This window comes from Callospermophilus lateralis, chromosome 1, assembly GCF_048772815.1.
Source record: "Callospermophilus lateralis isolate mCalLat2 chromosome 1, mCalLat2.hap1, whole genome shotgun sequence".
Classification (NCBI taxonomy): Eukaryota; Metazoa; Chordata; class Mammalia; order Rodentia; family Sciuridae; genus Callospermophilus; species Callospermophilus lateralis.
Window position 1 is genome coordinate 116835575 of NC_135305.1, and position 19845 is coordinate 116855419.

General features: G+C 41.6%; 1 protein-coding gene across 3 annotated transcripts in view; it reads left to right on the top strand.

Moving 5' to 3' along the window:
* Nucleotides 1-19845, top strand: part of Kremen1 (kringle containing transmembrane protein 1) — a 74340-nt gene that overhangs the window by 26622 nt on the left and 27873 nt on the right. For all 3 annotated transcript variants that reach the window (XM_076837291.2, XM_076837300.2, XM_076837310.2), the window contains exon 3: nucleotides 642-733. In XM_076837291.2, the coding sequence (XP_076693406.1) occupies nucleotides 642-733 (92 nt within the window). The remainder of the gene's footprint in view (nucleotides 1-641; nucleotides 734-19845) is intronic.

Below are 19845 nucleotides of genomic sequence, written 5' to 3' on the forward strand. Positions count from 1 at the left end.
GCAACTTAGTGAGACCCTGTCTCAAAATAAAAACTAAAAAGGACTGAGAGGCTGGGCCTGGGGCTCAGCGGTAGAGCACTTGCCTAGCACATGCGAGGCACTGGGTTCGATCCTCAGCACCACATAAAAATAAGTAAATAAATAAAGTTATTAAATAAATAAATAAGTAAAATAAAGGTATTTATTTAAAAAGAAAAAAAAAGGACTGAGAATATAGCTCAGTGTAAAGTACCCTGGGTTAATCCCCAGTACAAAACAAAAACAAAAAACACCTCCAAATGCCAAAGTGCCATTCTGTGTCAGTTCATATCCCATTAGCTTTGTGTTCACCTAGCTGTTGAACCTCCACCTTCCATCTGGCACAGTTGGTTTAGTGATCAGTTGTCCTCATTATACCTTGGTGAATTTTTTGGAGCTTTGCTCATTTCTCCCCAGCCTCAAGAACATGTCAGAGTGGATAGGCTTGTCCTTGTAGTATTAACCTGTTTTTCCTTCTTAATAAGAGAGGACATTGAGATATATGCCAATTATTAGAAATAATCAGAACCCAAAGCAATTCTTTATCTGTAAAATGGAAAAGCAATGAGCCAGTTAACTTAAAACATCAGCAATGTTATCAATTGTATCCTTTTCCCCAATAGAAACCCGGATGGAGATGTGAGCCCCTGGTGCTATGTGGCAGAGCATGAGGATGGTGTCTACTGGAAGTACTGCGAGATTCCTACGTGCCAGAGTAAGACTAATGTCCCACTGATGATATACAGGACCTGTGCACTAAGTGCAGAGTGGAAGGTCACTGCCGAAGGATAGGTAGTTCAGGTTGGCGGATTTCCTGAAGTAGGTACAAGGAGAAGCCATCCTGGGATGAGGAGTTTTATTTTTTGAGGCTTTTCAGAAATAGGGATCCCCATTTCCTCAGCACCCCATTCCCTGGGTTCCTGGGATGGGTAAGCCTAGTGAGAATTCTTAGTTAATTTCCTCATGTTAATTCTTTCATAGTTAGAGAGAGCAAAAGCTCAATATCAGGCTGGTGTGAGGGAAATTTGCACTTTTTGTAATGAATTTGGGGAATAAATTTTTTTGGAATGAATCTTCTTAAGCATTTTGAAACTAAATTATGAAAACATGTTATTATTTGGTTTTGAAAAGATCCCCTGAAAAATTATACTTAGTAAATAACTTGTTAAATACTATACAATGCCCATATGATGGTTCCTTTACCCACATTAGGGAAAAGTATTCTGTTGATTTTTATGATAATAATTCTTAATGAGTTTCTTTAGCCTTTTTTTTTTAAAGAACTGTTTTATAACTGTTTCCTTCATTTATTCCTGTATTCAGTGTTATTATATGCAGGATACCAAGGCAAAAGGACACTTTGACCTTTCAGAGAGTATATGGTATAGAAGAATCTTGAAAAGAAACAACATCTGGGCTGGGGTTGTGGCTCAGTGGTAGAGCACTTGCCTTGCATGCATGAGGCACTGGGTTCACTCTTCTGCACCACATAAAAATAAATAAATAAAATAAAGTCATTGTGTCCATCTACAACTAAAAAAATATTTAAAAAAAGAAACAACATCATCATCATTATCATCATCATCATCATTATCATTACTTGGTACAGTACCAGGGATTGAACCCAGTTCATTCCTAACAAGTCTGAGCCACATCCCCAGTCTGTTTTATTTTAGTTTCAAGACAGTGTCTCTCTAGGTTGCTCAGCTCCTCACTAACTGCTAAGGCTGGCTTTGAACTTGTGATCTGCCTGCCTCGGCCTCCTGAGCCATTGGGATTACAGGCATGTGCCACCCTGCCCAGCAAAATAATCTTTAAAACAATGTAGAAACAAAACAAAAGAAAAATAAGATAGAAAATATTGTAGAAAGATGTTTCAGAAGGTTTAAAGTATGGAAACTAAAATGAATCTGGTGCTACAGTTATCTCTCAGTCTCTGAGAGGGACTGGTCCTAGGAGCCCCAACAGGTACCAAAATCAGTGGACACTCAAGTTCCTTATATAAGATGGTGTAGTATTTGCATATCATCTATATACATTCTCCTGTATGCTTTTAAATTATCTCTAGATTACTTATAATACCTGATACAATGTAAATGTTGTATAGGTAGTTGTTATATGTATTGTTTAGGGAATAATGACAAGAAAACAAATGTACATATTCACTGTGGATGCAGTTTTTTTTTTTCCCCCCAAAATGTTTTTCATCCATGGTTGGTTGAATCCATGAATGTGGGACCCTCAGGTATAGAACCTGAGGATACAGAGGGGACAACTGTATAAAAAATTTAATAATGTAGTGTTTAGAATATATACAAATTTTTGAGCTATTTTGTGTGTGTTGGCTCTAGGGGTGGAACCCACTACCACTGTGCTGTACCTCCAGCCCTAGAATATATTTTTAAACAGGGAATCTAGGAACAGGGTTGTGAGCTTCCTAAAGCTGAAGAAAAAGTCAGTTCATTCCTAACAAGTCTGCGAGCTTATTTTCCCTTGTTGTTTCATATTTTTCTTTGCCCTGCCAGCTCTCTCACTGCTCAGATCAAGAGGGAAGCTCAAAATGAGGAAATGTGGAATTAAAAGCATGATTCTTTGGTGGTGTTATAAACTACTCTATTTTTGCATAAAATGAAACTTTTTGCATGATGCATATTAAATACTCAGTGAAAAGAATGTCACAGTTTAAATCAAAATCTTGAAATTAGTTTGAAGATCATTCAATAAATTATTGAATAATTGTTCAATAATTTAAAAAAAAAAAAAAGAGGCTTGTGCACATAGAGTGACAGGGAGGTTTTCGGGGACCTGGGCCCTGGGCCCCGGGTCCCTTCTCCCTCAGGCCCCAAGCAGCAGTCTGCATGCTCATGCTTCAAGGAAAAAGAAAGGGCTGCTGGAGCTGCTGCAGGCCCAGCTCTTGCCTTCCCTAACTCGAATGCCACTAGTGCCTGGCAGCGAGGCCCCGCTTCACCATCTTCCAACCTGAGTGTGCCTTAATTCAGTTCCCAAATTGAGAAAACTGTAAAGACTAGAAGAGTGGGCTTTTGCCCAGTCTGCTTAATCAAATTTCTAAAATGAAAAAACATCTCATTCCGTCTGGCTCTAGTTGTATGAAGAAGAAAGGGGCAGGGGAGGGGAAAGTAGATTTTCCTCGGTCCATTTGTTCTACACAAAGATGGTCTTTTACTACCCGCCTGTGTCATTCTCTCAGGAATGACGGAGAGGGGATTTCAATCTGAACACTTTTATGTGGAAAGATAATCTTTAACTCACATTTATAAAATATAATTTGGGCCAGTAGGAGCTGATTCATGTGGTCATTGAAACTAGGTTCCAAAAGAGTAAATTATAGCAAAATAATACAAACCACCTAGCATATCTCTAATGTGTAATATTTGCCAAATATTCCTCACTGACCCAAAGAAAAAAATTAAATATTTTTTTCCATTTTTTTTTTTTTTTTATTGCACTTCGATAACCTTCTCAAATGCTCTAGGTAAAGAGACTTGTAAAAGTTGGGAATAAGTATAGCACCTCATTGTGGGGTTGGAGAGTAAGTGGTGTCTAGCTTTGGTTCTTTGGAAAACCCTTTGGTTCACCTTGTGGTCACCAGGGTGCTCCCCATTAAGCCGAACCTCAGACCTGGAATCTGGCAGAATATTGTGCTTCCAGTGTGTCTGCTTAACACAGATGAGGAAAACCTCTAGTGCTCTCTGCAGCAAGAGACCTTGGTAATAAATAGCCTGATGGATTTAACAGAGATGCAGCTTGCCTCTTTTAGGCCAGTGTTGCCCTATTTCTGGATGTGGAGTCATACTTTTCATGATTAATACTAACCCTCTGTGTAAAGCCCACTGTTCATGATTAGCACTGAACTTGTCATACAGGAAAAGGCCTGTGACACGATCAGGTTCCTGGAAAGTTCATATCTGAATATAACAGGCCCAGCAGGAGCCAAGGGGAATGAATGTTTAGGGACAAAGCAGAATCGGGTTGAATGGTGGGCCATTGTGTGGAGACCGGAATCTCTGCCCCTTGGCGTCTTACGAGAACGTCTACAACGAGCAGGAGGCAGCGATGAAGTACGGTTCAAAGGGGCAAAGAGAAGTTTGAATGGTGCTCTTGACCTACAGAGCATGGATCAGAACTTACTGTTAAAAGGAGAATAACTCTGAGGTAATTGGATTTGGCCCTCAAATTGTTTCTGCCAGTATGTTTCTTAGAAAACTCAGTTCTTATTAGAGCCAGGAAAAATAGATTTTAAAAGCAAATTCCAACATCATCGAGTTTAACATCCCTCTAGATCCCATCCTCTAGATTTCATGGTCCTGTTGATATTTTTTTTAATCTTTATTTTGTGTATTTATTTTTATGCGGTGCTGAGAATTGAACCCAGTGCCTCACATGTGCTCTGCCACTGAGCTACAGCCGCAGCCCTGGTTTGGTTTTTGAGGGGGAAAATCATTTGGCCTAAAATCCTTTCCATATTTCTCTTTTATTAAATAATCATCCTCACCATTATAATTCCTTTCATTTCATTTCTTTTGAGGGACATTTTGTGTGGCCTTTGCTTTATTCTGTTTTACCTGTGGGTTCTTCATAAAAGTTTTGTGATGATTTTAAAAAGTGAATTGCATAATTGTGAGTGGGGGAGTGGTCTACAAATAGCATTTAAAGGCAAATATCATTTTCTTCACATAGCTGATTTGATCCTAAGGACACTGGCATGAGAAATTTACCTTCTCATTTTTTTTTAGGTTTATAATATTTCTAAGTAATTTTATTTAAAGGGGCAAACTAGAGGGCTGAGTGATTGCTTTTGGAGTGTTGAGACCATAGGTGATCAGTTTTTTCCCTCCTAGTATGCTGTGCTAGGGTATAAATATGTCAGGAGGTATTAATCCCATCATCAGACCATGGGGTGTCCAAAGTCCTGGGATCATTTACCACTGTCAGCAAGCAGACTTGACCAGGAATCATCAAAAGGAAATGGCATGTATGCAGAGTGGGGATTGATGGTCCATTCCTGTTCAACTTCTGACAGATTTGGAGGTCTAGTCCTTGATCAGTTTCCCCTGTTGCTTTAGGGCTGCATAAATCTTGCTTGGTCGACAATATGTAAGACCATATTAGTAGACTGAAAAATAGGAGGATGAAGCAGGGGAGGCTTTTGGAAGCAGCATCAGTATTCCTCAAAAGTCAGAATGATTGCCTCACAAGGTCCTTATGATGCCGAAGCATCTCCACAAGTAGGGATGGCCCCTGAGGTGAGCGCGGTTCCGTGGCCAGAAGTCCCCCCTACCTTCTCATTTTTGAAAGCTATTTTTTGTTTGCTAAAAAACATTCACCTAGGGCTGGCGTTGTGGCGCAGTGGTGGAGTGCTTCCCTGGCACGTGTGAGGCACTGGGTTTGATCTGCAGTGCCACATAAAAAAATGAATGTATGAGGGACTGGGGTTGTGGATCAGCAGTAGAACGCTCACCTCGTACATAAAAGGCCCTGGATTCCATCCTCAGTACCACATAAAAATTAATAAATAAAGGTATTGTGTCCAACTACAACTAAAAATAAATATTTTAAAAAATAAATAAATGAATGAAATAAAGATATTTTGTTCATCTACAACCAAAAAATTTTTTTTCTTCTCTCTCTCTCTCTTTTTTTTTTTTTTTTTTAGTACCAGGGATTGAACTCCGGGACACTTAACCACTGAGTCACATCCCCAGCCCTGTTTTTGTATTTTATTTAGAGACAGGGTCTCATTGAGCTCCTTAGGGCCTTGCTAAATTGCTGAGGTTGGCTTTGAACTTGCAATCCTCCTGCCTAAGCCTTCCATGCCACTGGGATTATAGGTGTGCACCACTGGGCCTGGTAAAATTCATTTTTGAAGAACAGGTTTTTGAATATAGACCGACTAAAATTTTAAATTAATTTTATAATATTTCATTTTATATTTATTGATTTACAACTGTACTGGGAATTGAACCCAGGGCTGCTGTTATCAGAGATACATCTCCAGCCCTTTATATATTTTATTTTGAGACAGGGGCTTGCTAGATTGCCCAAGCTGGCTTCAAACTCATGTTCCTCCTGCCTCAGGCTCCTGAGTATCTGGGATTATAGATGTGCATCACTCCACAGCTTAGAATATTTTAAATATTTTAAAAAATACATAAGTATTCTAGGCATAGTAGCATATATGTATAATCCCAGGGACTCAGGAGAGCGAGGCAGAAGGATCACTAGTTTAACACTAGTCTCAGAAATTTAGCAAGACCCTAAGCAACTTAGTGAGGCCCTGTCTCAAAATAAAAGATAAAAAGGGTTAGGGATGTGGCTCAGTGGTAAAGTACCTTTGGGTTCAATCCACAGCATCAAAGACAACAGCAACAACAAAACATAAATGTAACATTCAGAGTATTTAGATTGAAATATGTAACATGATTAACCTAAATTATGTTACTTTTTTTTTTCTTTTTCTTTTTTGGCCATACTGGGGATAGAAACCAGAACCTCACCAATACTAGGCAAGTGTTCTATCTCTGTGCCACATCCTCAGCCCTGTGACATGATACTTTTTTATGTTGCTCACAAGGATCTGAATTCATTATTATAGTTTGTTATTAAAGTTTTAGCTATTAGCTAGGTTTGGTGGCATATGCCTGTAGTCCCAGCAGCTTGGGAGGCTGAGACAGGAAGACTGTGAGTTCAAAGCCAGCCTCAGCAATTTAGCGAGGCACTTAGCAACTCAGTAAGATCCTGTCTCTAAATAAAATATAAAAAGGGCCAAGTATGTGGCTTGATGGTTAAGGACCCCTGGGTTCAATCCTCAGTACCAAAAAAAAAAAAAAAAAAGAAAAAGTTTTAGCTATTAAACTTATTAAAACTATTAGTTATTTAAAGTTATTAGAACTATTCATTATTGAAGTAGTTATTAAAGTTAGATATTAAAGCTTAAAGTTTAAAATCACAAAAACTTAAAACATATTTAGAAGTTAAGCTCCTTAAGCTCTGACCATATACCAGACCTTGTATCCATGGAGGATAAATTGATGGTATAACCTGCCGCTTGTAGAGAGCCACCATTCTAGGACACAAGACAGATCCATGAACAGAGGAGCACATACAAAATACTCCATGGTGACGTGAGCAAAAGGTTGGGATCACTAAAGAGAGGGATCTGCCCAGGGAGGGGGAGACAGGGCTACCTGTTTGTCCAAGAAGTAGGGCCTTAGCACAGAGCTTCTTAACTTTAAAGTGTATTCAGTCACCTGAGATCTCATTAAAATTCAGATTCATTTTCAGTAGGTCTAGAGTGTGCCTGGGAGTCTCCATTCCTCACCGACTTCTGGGACACCAGAGCTGCAAGGCAACTTGAAGTAGTGAGGGTCTAGGTGGAGGTTTGGGTGGAGCAGAGGTAGAGAGGTCTTAGAGGCAAGGAAACAAACACGCATGCTCGCTGATGAATTCCAAGCAAGTCAGGGTTGTGGAAACATAAATTTTAAGAAGGAAGGAGCAAGAGATGAGCTCTGAGTAGATAACCATGAGACCAGGTAAGAGGTCTTATGGTCTGGTAGGAGCCTGCACTTGGTCCAGGAGGCTGAGGAGATGCTATATGTTCAAAGGACACATTCCTCCGTAGCTCCTGAAGCCTGTACTAGGGATTTGGGGTGAGCTCTCTCCTTTCTAACCCATGATAAGTGTCCTTCACAGGGACCAGCTCTCAGAGCATGCCAGCAAGGCACCTTGGCCACGTGGAACCCTGGGTCAGTCTCAGCTGGTTACCTCAAGTTCCTTTTAGCTAAATAATTGTCCTGGTCTGGTTAAAATAGATTTGTTTTCCTCAGCTGTTAGTATTTGCCTTACAAAAATGCAGCCCCCTAAACAGGATTTGAAAGCTTCCTATTGGGATCCCTAGAAAGGAGTTTCAAAAGCTGCCTTAAAGAATTTGAGTAGAAAGCCAAGGGCGCTTTGGCAGTGATGGTCAGGGCGGTCTCTCAATTGTAGAAATGTTTTCTTTCTGTCAGCACTTTCTGCATCTTGATGTCAGCACTGCTGTTCAATATTTTTCACTATTGTCAAGTGCCTACCATGTACAAAATATTCACATTTACTTTATCTTAACTTTTCAGCAATTCGGGGAAGTCGGTAGTGTGTCCACTCTCCCTCCCCCATTTTATAGATGAGAAAATCTGTAGCTCCATGGTTAGGTGCTCTGTTGAGGATTGTACTCAAACAGGATTTGAATCTAGGACTCTCAGTAAGCCTAAGCCGAGTGCCTTTTCCTTTTAGTACATGAGAATAGCCTCGCTTCCTTTATTTCCTTGGAGACAGGGGCTCTACAGTTGGTGCGGGCTACCACTGAGGTCTTTTTTCTTTTTTTCCTGTTGGGGATGGATCCCAGGGCCTCGCTCATGCTAGGCAAGTGCTCTACCACTGAACTACATCCCTAGCCCCTGAGGTCATTCTTTAGAATTTTCTTTGTGGATTGTTTGGGAATTAAAGTTTGAAATTCAGATAGTATGCTGAATTATTAAGATTGCCTTTTTGACATCGTGGAAAGCAGAGGATTAACTCAGTGGCGACAGAGGGTCTGCAGTCCATGCTGTTAGCTCTAAGTCATTTTCTTTTCTTCTTTGGGTTTGGGAAATCCCCAGCCCCAGGAGCAAAGCGGGCTGCCCTGGTATCCAGGAAGCATTTACTGCACAGCAGAGCCCCCCTTTAGGAGGCTGGGCCTTCTCTGCAGGGTGTTCCTGCCCAGCTGTTCTCAGCTGGGAAAGGGCTCCCCAGCTTGTACCCTTTGCCCAGAACACTGCATCAGCAGCTTTGTGCAGGCCTCAGGGGCTTTCCTGTCACTTCATTTCACTGTTGTGGTTGAAACTCACCTTCTCTCTCAAGACACAGCTCTGTTCATCATTTCTGCTTTGCAGCCAAAATGAAACCTCCCACTTTCCTCAGGAACTAAAGCAATATTGAAAGTGACAGGAATAATACAAATTTTGTGGTCCCTCTTCTGTGTTTCAATTGTAATTATTTACTGTTTTTGTCCAGTTGAAACCTTTATGACTACCCAAATTGTCCTTGTCAGAATCCTGTTTTAGTGTTGATTGTTCTTGCTCTCTATGAGTACTTTTGTATTCCTAACTAGACTAAGCTGTTCAGAGGCAGAAGCCAGGGTAGCTCTGGAATTTCTGTGAAGCAGAGATTAAATTAGAGAGGATTTCTGTGGACCTGCATTTGCATAGCAGGCACGCTCATTTTACATGGATTGTGTGTTTATTTGTAGAGGGGTGATGATGGAATTTATGGTTCTTCCCCCACCCCGCATCGAAGCATCTCCCTGGCAGCCACTAAAATAACCATATATTTTATTAGTCTTCCTCCACCCAGCACAGTAGAGGCCAGACCAGGTGCTCTCTAAATATTCTTTCCTAGTCCTAAGAAGTCATATCTCTTCCCATGAGATCCAATACAAGCTACTGGAAAGAATGTGGGCTTCAGAATCCCTTGGCTTAGGCTCAGATCATTATTCACTTAATAGCTTTAGGCAGAAGGACTCTTCTCAGAGTCTTGGTTTTCTCATCTGGTGTCCTGATTATTTTGAAGACTAAATGAATAAAATGCATGCAACCCCAAGTACAGGACTTGGCTCATACTAGGCATGAAAGTATCAGTAGGTACAGTGGTGGTTTGCTTTCCCCTGGGAATAGATTACCATTAGCATATTCCTGCCATCTGATTCCCAGAATATGTTATTGATGACCTGATTTTTCTTTTTTTTTTTTTTTTTTGGGGGGGGGAGTTACTGGAGATTTAACCCAGAGGTGTTTTACCACTGAGCCACATCCCCTGCCCTTTTTATGTTTTATTTTGAAACAGGGTCTTGCTAAGTTGCATAGGGCCTTGCTAAATTGCTGAAGGCTGGCTTTGAACTCACAGTCCTGCTCAGCCTCCCGAGTTACTGGGATTACAGGCGTGAGCCACCACACCAAGCCTGATTTTACTTTTTGGCCATACCTTTTTATCCTACCGACTTGGGGCTTGATATGGTCCTTTGGCTGCTGCTTCAGTGGCCAGTTCACAGGACCTTATGTAGCACTCAACTCAGGGGACTCAAGAGCCCCCACATTTGTTGTTGTTGCTATTTTCTTATTTTTTCCCCCAGTACTGAGGATTGAACACTGGGTGCTCGACCACTTAGCTACATCCCCAGCCCTTTTTATATTTAATTTTGGCACAGGGTTTTGCTAAATTATTGAGGCTGGCCTTGAACTTGATCCTCCTGCCTCAGCCTCTCAAGTAGCTGGGATTACAGGCCTGTGCCACCTCACCCGGTTTCCTATAATGCAGTATTGTGGTTTCAGATCCGGTATGGACTCCGTTATTATTATTATTATTTTTTAAATATCTTTGTAGTTGTAGATAGACACAATGCCTTTATATGTTGCTGAGAATCTAACGCAGTGCCTCACGCATGCTAGGCAAGCGCTCTACCACTGAGCCACAACTTCGTCCCCCAACTCCGTTACTTTTTATAGCAGATGTTGTTTAATCCCCCGTCCCAATATAGACTTTTTAAACCAAATGGACATTTTTCCTTGACACACAGAATGTTCTAAAGCACATTTGTAATTTAAAAAGGAAGAATCATTCAGATCCATAAGGATGACTTTACTGAGAATTTTTACACTAGCACTTGCTTGTAAGGAGCATACCTAAGCATAAGAAAGAATTCCTTAATCTTCTGATGTAAGTAGAATTCAGAAATCTGAGTTATAAATGTAGAATAAAATTGGGAACTAGCATCCCAACTATATGAATAAGTGTTGAATTATGAAACAGAGTGTCGACAGTGTTCGAAGACAAGGATCTCAGTGAGGATCGTGGGTGTTGGGAGAAAGGTGACGGGGCTGGATAGGGCAGGGAGCACTAGGTTAGGGCAGGCTGACAGAGGCTTGAAGAGCATGGGATGACGCGCATGTGGACTGGGATCCAGGCTGCCCGGAGTGGCCAAGTGGACTGAAAGGAACCAGATGAGACCTTAGAAGCCAGAGCTGAGAAGATGGGACTGACTTGCTGAAAGCCTTAATCTAAGAAGAGGAGCCCAGGGTCCACTTCCAGGATGGACTGGAGAAAGGAAGGCTGGAGAAGAGAGGATGGGTGTAGATTCTAAACCTGGGAATAAAGGCCTGGTCTGCAATGGCAACAGTGAAATTAGACAGGAAAGGTTAAATCCAAGCCGCGTTTACAGGAGACTGAACTTGATGACAAGTGTAATATATGAGGGTTGAACAGCAGGAAGAGTAAAAAATGACTCTGTGTCTTCTTGCCTGGGATGTTTGTGGTGTTACTGAAAACAAAACAGAACAAAAAACAGCCCAAGTCAACACACTGAGCTCTTCTTCTCAGCTGTATCATTCCTTTTGCACTTGGACTGAACTTTTGTCAAGTAGGGTGTTTCAGTTGTTTATTACCATACGATAAGCCACCTCAACCCGAGTGACTTGAAGCAACAACAGTTTATCACACACACCCCCCCACCCCCCCCCCCCCCCCCCGTGTCCATGGGCTGGCGGAGTTTCAGCTGCGAGGCTCCCTGCTACCTTCACCTAGGCTTGATGAGGCGGTTGCAGTGGGAGCCCTGCCAGACCTGGAGGTTCGAGATGGTTTCTTGCCTCTGCTCAGTGACCTCTCTGCAGCAGTGTATTCAGGCTTCTCATATGGTTACTGGGTTCCCTCACAGAGGAAGCAGAAGCTGCCAGTCCTCCCAGGGCAAGAACTCAGAATTTCACAATGCAAGAAAAAGCTGTGCTGGGGGCTGGGGATGTGGCTTAAGTGGTAGCGCGCTCGCCTGGCATGCGTGCGGCCCGGGTTCGATCCTCAGCACCATGTACAAACAAAGATGTTGTGTCCGCCAAGTACTAAAAAATAAATATTAAAAAATTCTCTCTCTCTCTCTCTCTCCCTCTCTCTCTCACTCTTTCTTAAAAAAAAAAAAAAAAAAAAAAAGAAAAGAAAAAGCTGTGCTTATTTCTGTATATAAGTGAGTTAATATAAGACTCAGAGGCCCAAAAGTAAGGCTGCCAGAAGAACCAGAGTGACCAACAAGGAGCATTTTATGTATAGAGATTTATTTATTTATTTGGGTCCCGGGGTTGCAACCAGAGGTGCTTTACCACTGAGCTACATTCCCAGCCCTTTTTATTTTTTTTAAATATTTATTTTTTAGTTGTGAACACAATATCTTTATTTTATATATTTATTTTTATATGATGCTGAGGATCGAACCCAGGGCTTCACACATACTAGGCAAGTGCTCTATCGCTAAGCCACAACCCCAGCCCTAGCCCTTTTTATTTTTTATTTTGAGACAGGATCTTGCTAAGTTGCTTAGGGCCTGGCTAAGTTGCTGAGGCTGGCCTTGAACTTGTGACTCTCCTGCCTCAGTCTCCTGAGTTGCTGGAATTACAGGCATGTGCCATTGTGCCCAGTTTAGAGAGAAATATATAGCAGTAGGTAAGGCCATGTTGTGATAGGACTTGGACCAAGATGGCAGCTGTTGGGTGTGCAACAGATGTTGCAGATGGACAGAACAGAGAGTAGGTGCTCATGGTCACAGGCTGGAGAATATGGTGGATTCACACTGAACCCATGAATTCTGTGAATGAAGTATTGAAAATGATTGGTCCTCTCACAGGACACCAGTGGCACCATTTCATGTGTTCTTATTCCAGAGAGGGGAGAAATGAGCTACTAAGGCTCCAACCTAGGACCTCTGGGGCAGAACATGATATCAACACAGGGCTAAAGGACAAACTAAGCAGAGCTAGACAGTGTGGTGGTACATGCCTATAATTCCTGCCACCTGAGAAGCTGAGGTAGGAGGATTGTAAGGTCAAGGCCAGCCACAGCAACTTATGCAGACTGTGTCTCAAAATAAAAAATAAAATGATCTAAGGAACGTAATTCAGTGTTAGAGCACCCCTGAGTTCATCCTCCAGTTGCAAAACACACAAAGCAGAGCTTGTGCCTGTAGTCCCAGCGACTCAGTAGGCTGAGGAAAGAGGATTGCTTGAGCCCATGAGTTTGAGGATAGTCTAGGCAACATAATGAGACTTTGTCTTGAAAATAAAATAAATAATTAAAGCATAGGAGTTATGTCTGAAGAAGTAGATTTTACTTTTAAGAAAAAAATAATAAGCCAGGCACAGTGGCACATGTCTATAATCCTAGGGGCTAGGGAGGCTGAGGCAGGAAGATTGAAAGTTCAAGCCAGTCTCAGTAACTTATCAAGGCCCTAAGCAACTTAGCAAGACTCTGTCTCTAAATGGAAAATTTTAACCAAAGTGCTGGAGATGTTGCTCAGTGGTTAATAAGCATCTCTGGGTTTACTCCCTGATACCAAAAAATAAAAATAATAATAAAAGGAGTTCTACAGAGCTAAAAAAAGTTTTCTAAAACATAGGATAAGAACTTATTCTGGTTTCTTAAAGCAAATGTCCCAGATCCGATCAGAACACTGGAAGAGAAAGCATAGCATCAGTCAGGGGTGTTTCTTATGTGAAAGATCATTTGAATTCAATTGAGCTTTTGCCGTCTTTGGCATGCCTTCTGTTGGCCAGGACTAGAACTCACTCAGGCTAACCTGAGCAAAAGGAATTTATTGGAAGGACATTAGGAATAAATCACAGAACCTAAACCCTCCATCCCAAGCACCTAGGAAGGTGGCATGCCCTTCTCACCACCTCTCACTGGGCCCCATGGAATCCCTTCTCTGCCTGTCACTTAGCTTGGCATCCATTCTTCTTCCTCTTTGTATATCAGCAGGATCAATTCACTTGTCCACTCATGTGGTCCAGGCGTGAGTTTGGGATCCTCAACTCGTACTTGACAGATCCTTATAAGTCTAGTGTCTACAATTCACTGACTAGATCCCAATGCCAGCTTCCTGGGAGAAGGAGCCTGGTGGCCCCAATGTGAGTCAACTGTGGCCAGAGGATGATGGGTCTTTTGACCTGTCCCCAGCCAGAGGCAGTCATGGGAATGAATTTTTTGAGAAGGTAACATGATTAATAGGTGGTTCTCAGAGAAGGACTGTTCAGCCCTATCTGTGGTCTCAGAGAGGGACCTGGAGCCCCACCCCACTCCCCCATGGTGGTGTGTGCAGCATCTTCACAACAAAGCCACAGTTATATCCGAGTGTTATGGGTATTTACCCAGCCTGCCTGGTTTCCCAGAACCTCCCTGTGAAAGTAAAAGAATAGGTCTGGGGTTGTAGTTCAGTGGCAGAGTGCTTACCTAGCACATGTGAGGCACTGGGTTCTATTCTTAGTACTGCATATAAATAAGATAAAGGTCCACTCACAATTGAAAAAAAAAAAAAAGAAAAAAAGAAAGAAAAGAAAGTGGTACATGTCTGTAATCCCAGGGCTAGGGAGACTGAGGCAGGAATATTGAAAGTTCAAAGCCAGGCTCAGTAACTTATCAAGGCTCTAAGCAATTTAGCAACAATCCAGTTCCTGGATTAATCTGAAGGGTGGACTATCTCCCCACAGCTGCCTCTAAAATTTTACCTTGACCAAGAACTTTGAAAATTGCAAGAGAATTTTGTATAGTAGTCTGTATTTATCCATGGTTTCAATTTCTTCAGTTAATTGTGGTAAACCATGGTCCAGAAATATCAAATGAAAAATTCTAGAGCTAGGCATGGTGACACATACTTGTAGACCCAGCTACTCAGGAAATTGAGACAGGAAGATCACTTGAGCCAAAGAGCTATAGTAGTGAGACCCTATCTCTTAAGAAAAGAGAAAAAAATATTCTAGAAACAGTCCATAAATTTAAATTGGACTCCACTCTAAATTACATGTTGAAATCTTGCACCATCCTGCTCTGTCCCAACTGGGATGTGCATCATCCCTTTGTCTAGTGTATCCACATTGTTTCTGCTACCTGCCCATTAAATCACTTGATAGTCATCTCAGTTATCAGATTGACTGTCACAGTATCAAAATGCTTGGGTTCAAATAGCCCTCACTTAATAATGGCTCCAAATCTCTAAAGTAGTCATGCTGGCAGTTTGGATATGCCAAGAGAATCATAAAGTTTCCTTTCAGTGAAAAGGTGGGGAACGTTCCCAACTTAAAAAGGAAAGAAAAAAATCATATGCTAAGGTTGCTATGATCACAGTAATGATGAATCTTCTTCTATCTGTGGAATAGTAAGTAAGGAAAAAGAAATGCATGCTAGTTTTGCTGTCGTACCTCAGATTGCAAAAGTTAAGGCCACGGTATATGATAAGCTATTAGTCAAGATGGAAAAGGCATTAAATATGTGTATGTTTGTAAAGGAGGGAAATTACAGGGTTCAGCCCTATCTGTGGTTTCAGGCATCCACTGGGGAGTCTTATTCCTTGCAGATAAGGGGGGATGACTGTACTTAATTGTCATGAGTTTTGAAGCCTCAACTATGCTAAACAAGGGGTCCATTTTGTATGTTAAGATGATTTTTTAAAAAGTGCAAGCTCTTCGGTGAAAGGAAAAATGCATGACCAGGCCACAAGGACTTTAAAGTGGCCTTGAAAGTAAGAAGGAATTTGAGAACAAATATCCTTTTTCAAATGGACTTTTCCTCTCTGTTTCTGGGAAGAACACAGGGTGGGACACAGTCTGGAAATCCAATCGGTTGACCAGTAATGCTTTTGAAGACAATATGACGTGTCTTCTCTGGCGAGACTTGGAGCCACACTTTCCAGTACGAGTCAGAGGGCAGTGGCACCCCTCAGAGGCTGATGCTGTTTTAGAGGCTCCCCTCAGGGTGCAGAGTGTTGAGGGACCCACATGTGTAAGAACTCAGCCTTGGGCTGGGGTGTGGCTCCATGGTAGAGTGCTTCCCCAGCATGTGCCAGGCCTGGTTCCATCCCCCATCTCCCCCCACCCACCCTGGGAGGGTAGGAAGAGGGGTTAGGCGGGTGGCCACCTTGGGAATCTCAGGGACTCACTTTCATTTAGCTTGCAGGCCGGCCCTAGAAGAAAAGAGGGAGGGAACATCAAGGAAAAAAATCCCATAGACTTTACCCTGGCCTTCCATTTCCAGCATGCATGTCCCTATACAAGTCCCTTCACACTGTTAAACTGGTCTTTGTGCAATAGGAATAATGTCCTCTCTTCTGCTTTCCCAAATAGGGCTAGTGCTTCATGTTAGATGACACATGTGAAGTGCACCGTATGTTAGACAGATGTAAGAGATTAATACTTTAGTGTCCAGAAAAACTACTTTCTGATGTGGCTGCCTTTGATTTTGTCTTTTAAATCAATGCTTTTTTACTTTTTTATTACTCAGCAAGTTGTCCTTGTTTGTGTGGTAAATGATGAAACCCTTATTACATATAATGATAGTAAACTGTTTTTATTCAGCACATACCATCCTGCCAAGCTTTGTAATATTAACTTTTAAAAATTTATCTCATTTTTTTTTCCACAAGAAACCTTTGAGGGCTGAATTCTCCTTCACTCCATTATTTATGAAACTGAGCTAAGAAAGATCATGATAGAAGGGCCAGATAAATCCTAGGGTTTGTCTCAATGCAAAATGCCATCTGTAATTGACCAAATTATACTGCATACCTATCTGAGTATACCACAGCAGATTCTACCTTTAATGGATATCTATAAAGCACCAGTTTACAAAAGCACTAAATAAAATAGACTAGTAGAGTAGAGGAAGGACACGGGGAAGGGAGAAGAGGAGGGAAAGAGGAAGTCCTGGGGGCTGAAATGGAGCAAATTATATTGTATGTATGTATGATTATGTCATAATGAACTTCACTATTATGTACAACTATAATGCACTAATAAAAAATAAAATAAGCACATTAAGGGGCTGGAGTTGTGACTCAGTGGTGGAGCATACACCTTACACGTGTGAGGCACTGGGTTTGATCCTCAGTACCACATAAAAACAAATAAAGGTATTGTGTCCTTTTTAGTGTCCATCTACAACTAAAAACAATTTTAAAATATAAAAAAGCACATTAAAAACAAGGGGCTGGGGCTGTAGCTCAGTGGCAAAGTGCTTGCCTAGCACATGTGAGGCACTGGGTTCGATCCTTAGCACCACATAAAAAAAAAATAAAATAAAGGCATGATGTCCATCTACAACTGCAAAAAAAAATTTAAAAACAAACAGACAAAAAAATGCTGACTGCTCCAGACACTCAATATGTTTCTCAGGCCGGTCTTGAACTCAAGCAATCCTCTTGCCTCAGCTTCCCAAGTAGCTAGGACTATAGGTGTGTGCTACCACACCTGGCTTATTCTTATTTTTTATACATTCTAATAAGCTCCATAGTTTTGTTCTAAGTCTGTGAAGCAATTAAGAAGAGAATAAGCAGGACTGGGGTTGTGGCTCAGTGATAAGAGTACTTGCCTAGCATGTGTGAGGCATTCTTAGCACTGCATATAAATAAATAAAGATCCATCAAAAACTAATAAAAATATTTTTTAGAAAAGACGAGAATAAGCAGACTAAAGGCCTGACAGTAGTGAATTAGTAAGTAGTAGTAGTAAGTCATTACAACTAAAAGGGGCATCTCAGAGATCTGAGGTTCCAAGCATCGTTAATAGTTACAGCAACTGTTTTGGACTAAATGTTTGTGTTTTCCCAAAATTCATATGTTGAGTCCTAATCCCTAATGTGATATTTGAATATGGGACCCTTAGAAGATTATTAGGTTTAAATGAGGCCATGAGAGTAGGGCCCCCATGATGGCTTAATGTTCTTATAAAAAGAGGAAGAGCCAGGCATGATGGTGGAAGCCTGTAATCCCAGCAATTTGGGAGGCTGAGGCAGGAGGATCACAAGTTCAAACCCAGCTTCAGCAACTTAGCAAGGCCCTAAGCAACTCAGTGTACTTAAAATGTAAAATGTACATAAAATGTAAAAAAGGGCTGTGGATGTGGCTTTGTGGTTAAGTGCCCCTGGTACCAAAAAAAAAAAAAAAAAAAAAAAAGGAAGAGAGACCAGAACTCTCTATCTACACCATGTGAGTACACAGCAAACCAAATGGAGTCAGCAAATAAGAAGACAAATTAACTGCTAAAGTCAGACACGAGAGCATAAAAGGAGTACACCAGTCTGGGGCCATTTTGGTGAAGGATTTTTGATGATTTCAAGTCACCAAGAAAAATATAAAGTAAATTAAACTATGTTAAATTTTTAAAAGAAATATCTAGTACATTTTGGAAAGGTTTCATCCAAAGTGATGATTATGATTATGATGATGATGATTTTAAGTTTTATAGGTAACTTTTATGGAAAGCTCATTTATCTAAAACATTTTCTAGATAGTCAAAGAAGACAATGAGCAGGAAAGAATAAAAAACAGTGAGTACTAGCTTTAGTGGATGCTGTTGTGTAGATGAGCTCAGCTTTTCACCTCCACCTTGCCCTATCACTTGCTACTGCCTAAGAAGCACCTTTCCCCCTTACCCCGTGATTTTAGCTTGTTCATTCAGCAGAGTCACAGAGCAACTGCTGTGTGACTGGGACCAGTTCAGTAGTATGTTGAAGATACAAGTTGTTCTTGGTTATTTGGGGAGAGAAGCAAGTAATAGATGTTTGGAATCAAACTCAGCACAGACTGCTGTAGGACCACATGGCATGGCCTGAAACCCTCTGCTTTTTAGGGGGGTAGGGTAGGGAGGCCGTGAGGGCCACAGAACTTCAAGGGGAAAAAGAGAGAATAAGCAAGCTCATGATTTTCAGATTTCAGTCTTAAGACTTAAGGGGAGAATATTCTCAGCAGAGGGAATAGCAACATCCAGAAATCAAAGAGCAAGGTGCGTTTGGAAACTTGCAAATGCACTATAACCTGGTCGTCATACAGAATGAGAGTCATGGGCTAGAGGGGAAGGTCATGCTGGTGGGGGGAGGCAGGAAAGCAGCACAAGTGGGGCGCGGCCTTGTGTACAGTACAAGAAAGGCTGGACCTCATGGAGGTGGGGAGCAGCCAGGGAGCTGTGGGATTTGGGGCAGAACCTCATAGCTCTCCCACTACTGCTGCCTTTCCCTTCCTCTGTCACCAGTCATGCTTGCTACTTACTGTTCCTGCAAGGACAAGGTCATGCTTGCCTCATGCTTTTGCACTTGCCATGCATTCTGCCTGGCATGTGCTGGAAAGATTATTCTGGTGTGGTGTGCTTCCTAAATGAGAGTGGGAGAGCCTAGAAATGGCGATGGAATAGGAGTCCCGGCTGTGGTCTAGGAGGGAGGAGATGCAGGTCTGCATTGAAGGAGTGGCAAGGTGAACTGTGTGAGATTTTCAGGAGGCAGACTTGACAGTGTTTGTCACAGGATGGACTCGGGAGGCAAGGATGGTACCTCAGGCCATTGATATTCAAACCGATGAGCACAGCAGCAGGGTGCAGTCTGATTCCCAGCAGTCCACCCTCATGGTGTGGTGGGACCTCCCTGCCTTGTTGGAACATGAGCTGTCTGGATTTGCTCACCAAATTGTTGGGAATAAGTCTTATAGATTCCAGCTGCAAACCGTAGCCTTACTGATGTCTAACTGTAACATTTATGACTATGTGCCTTAGGCTTTCTGTAAACTAATACATAATAACATGCTTATTTGTGAGCATAATAGAATAAATGAAACAAAAATCAGAGTAAGCAACCAAAATGATGATGATCAAGTAATTCTTATTAAGAACCATTTAATGTATGGTGCAGGTTTCCATATGTAAGTTCCCTTTAACAAACTCATCGTAACTCCTATGCCCCTGAATAGAGATGCTTAACTCTTTGCAATTGTTAAAACCCTAAGAC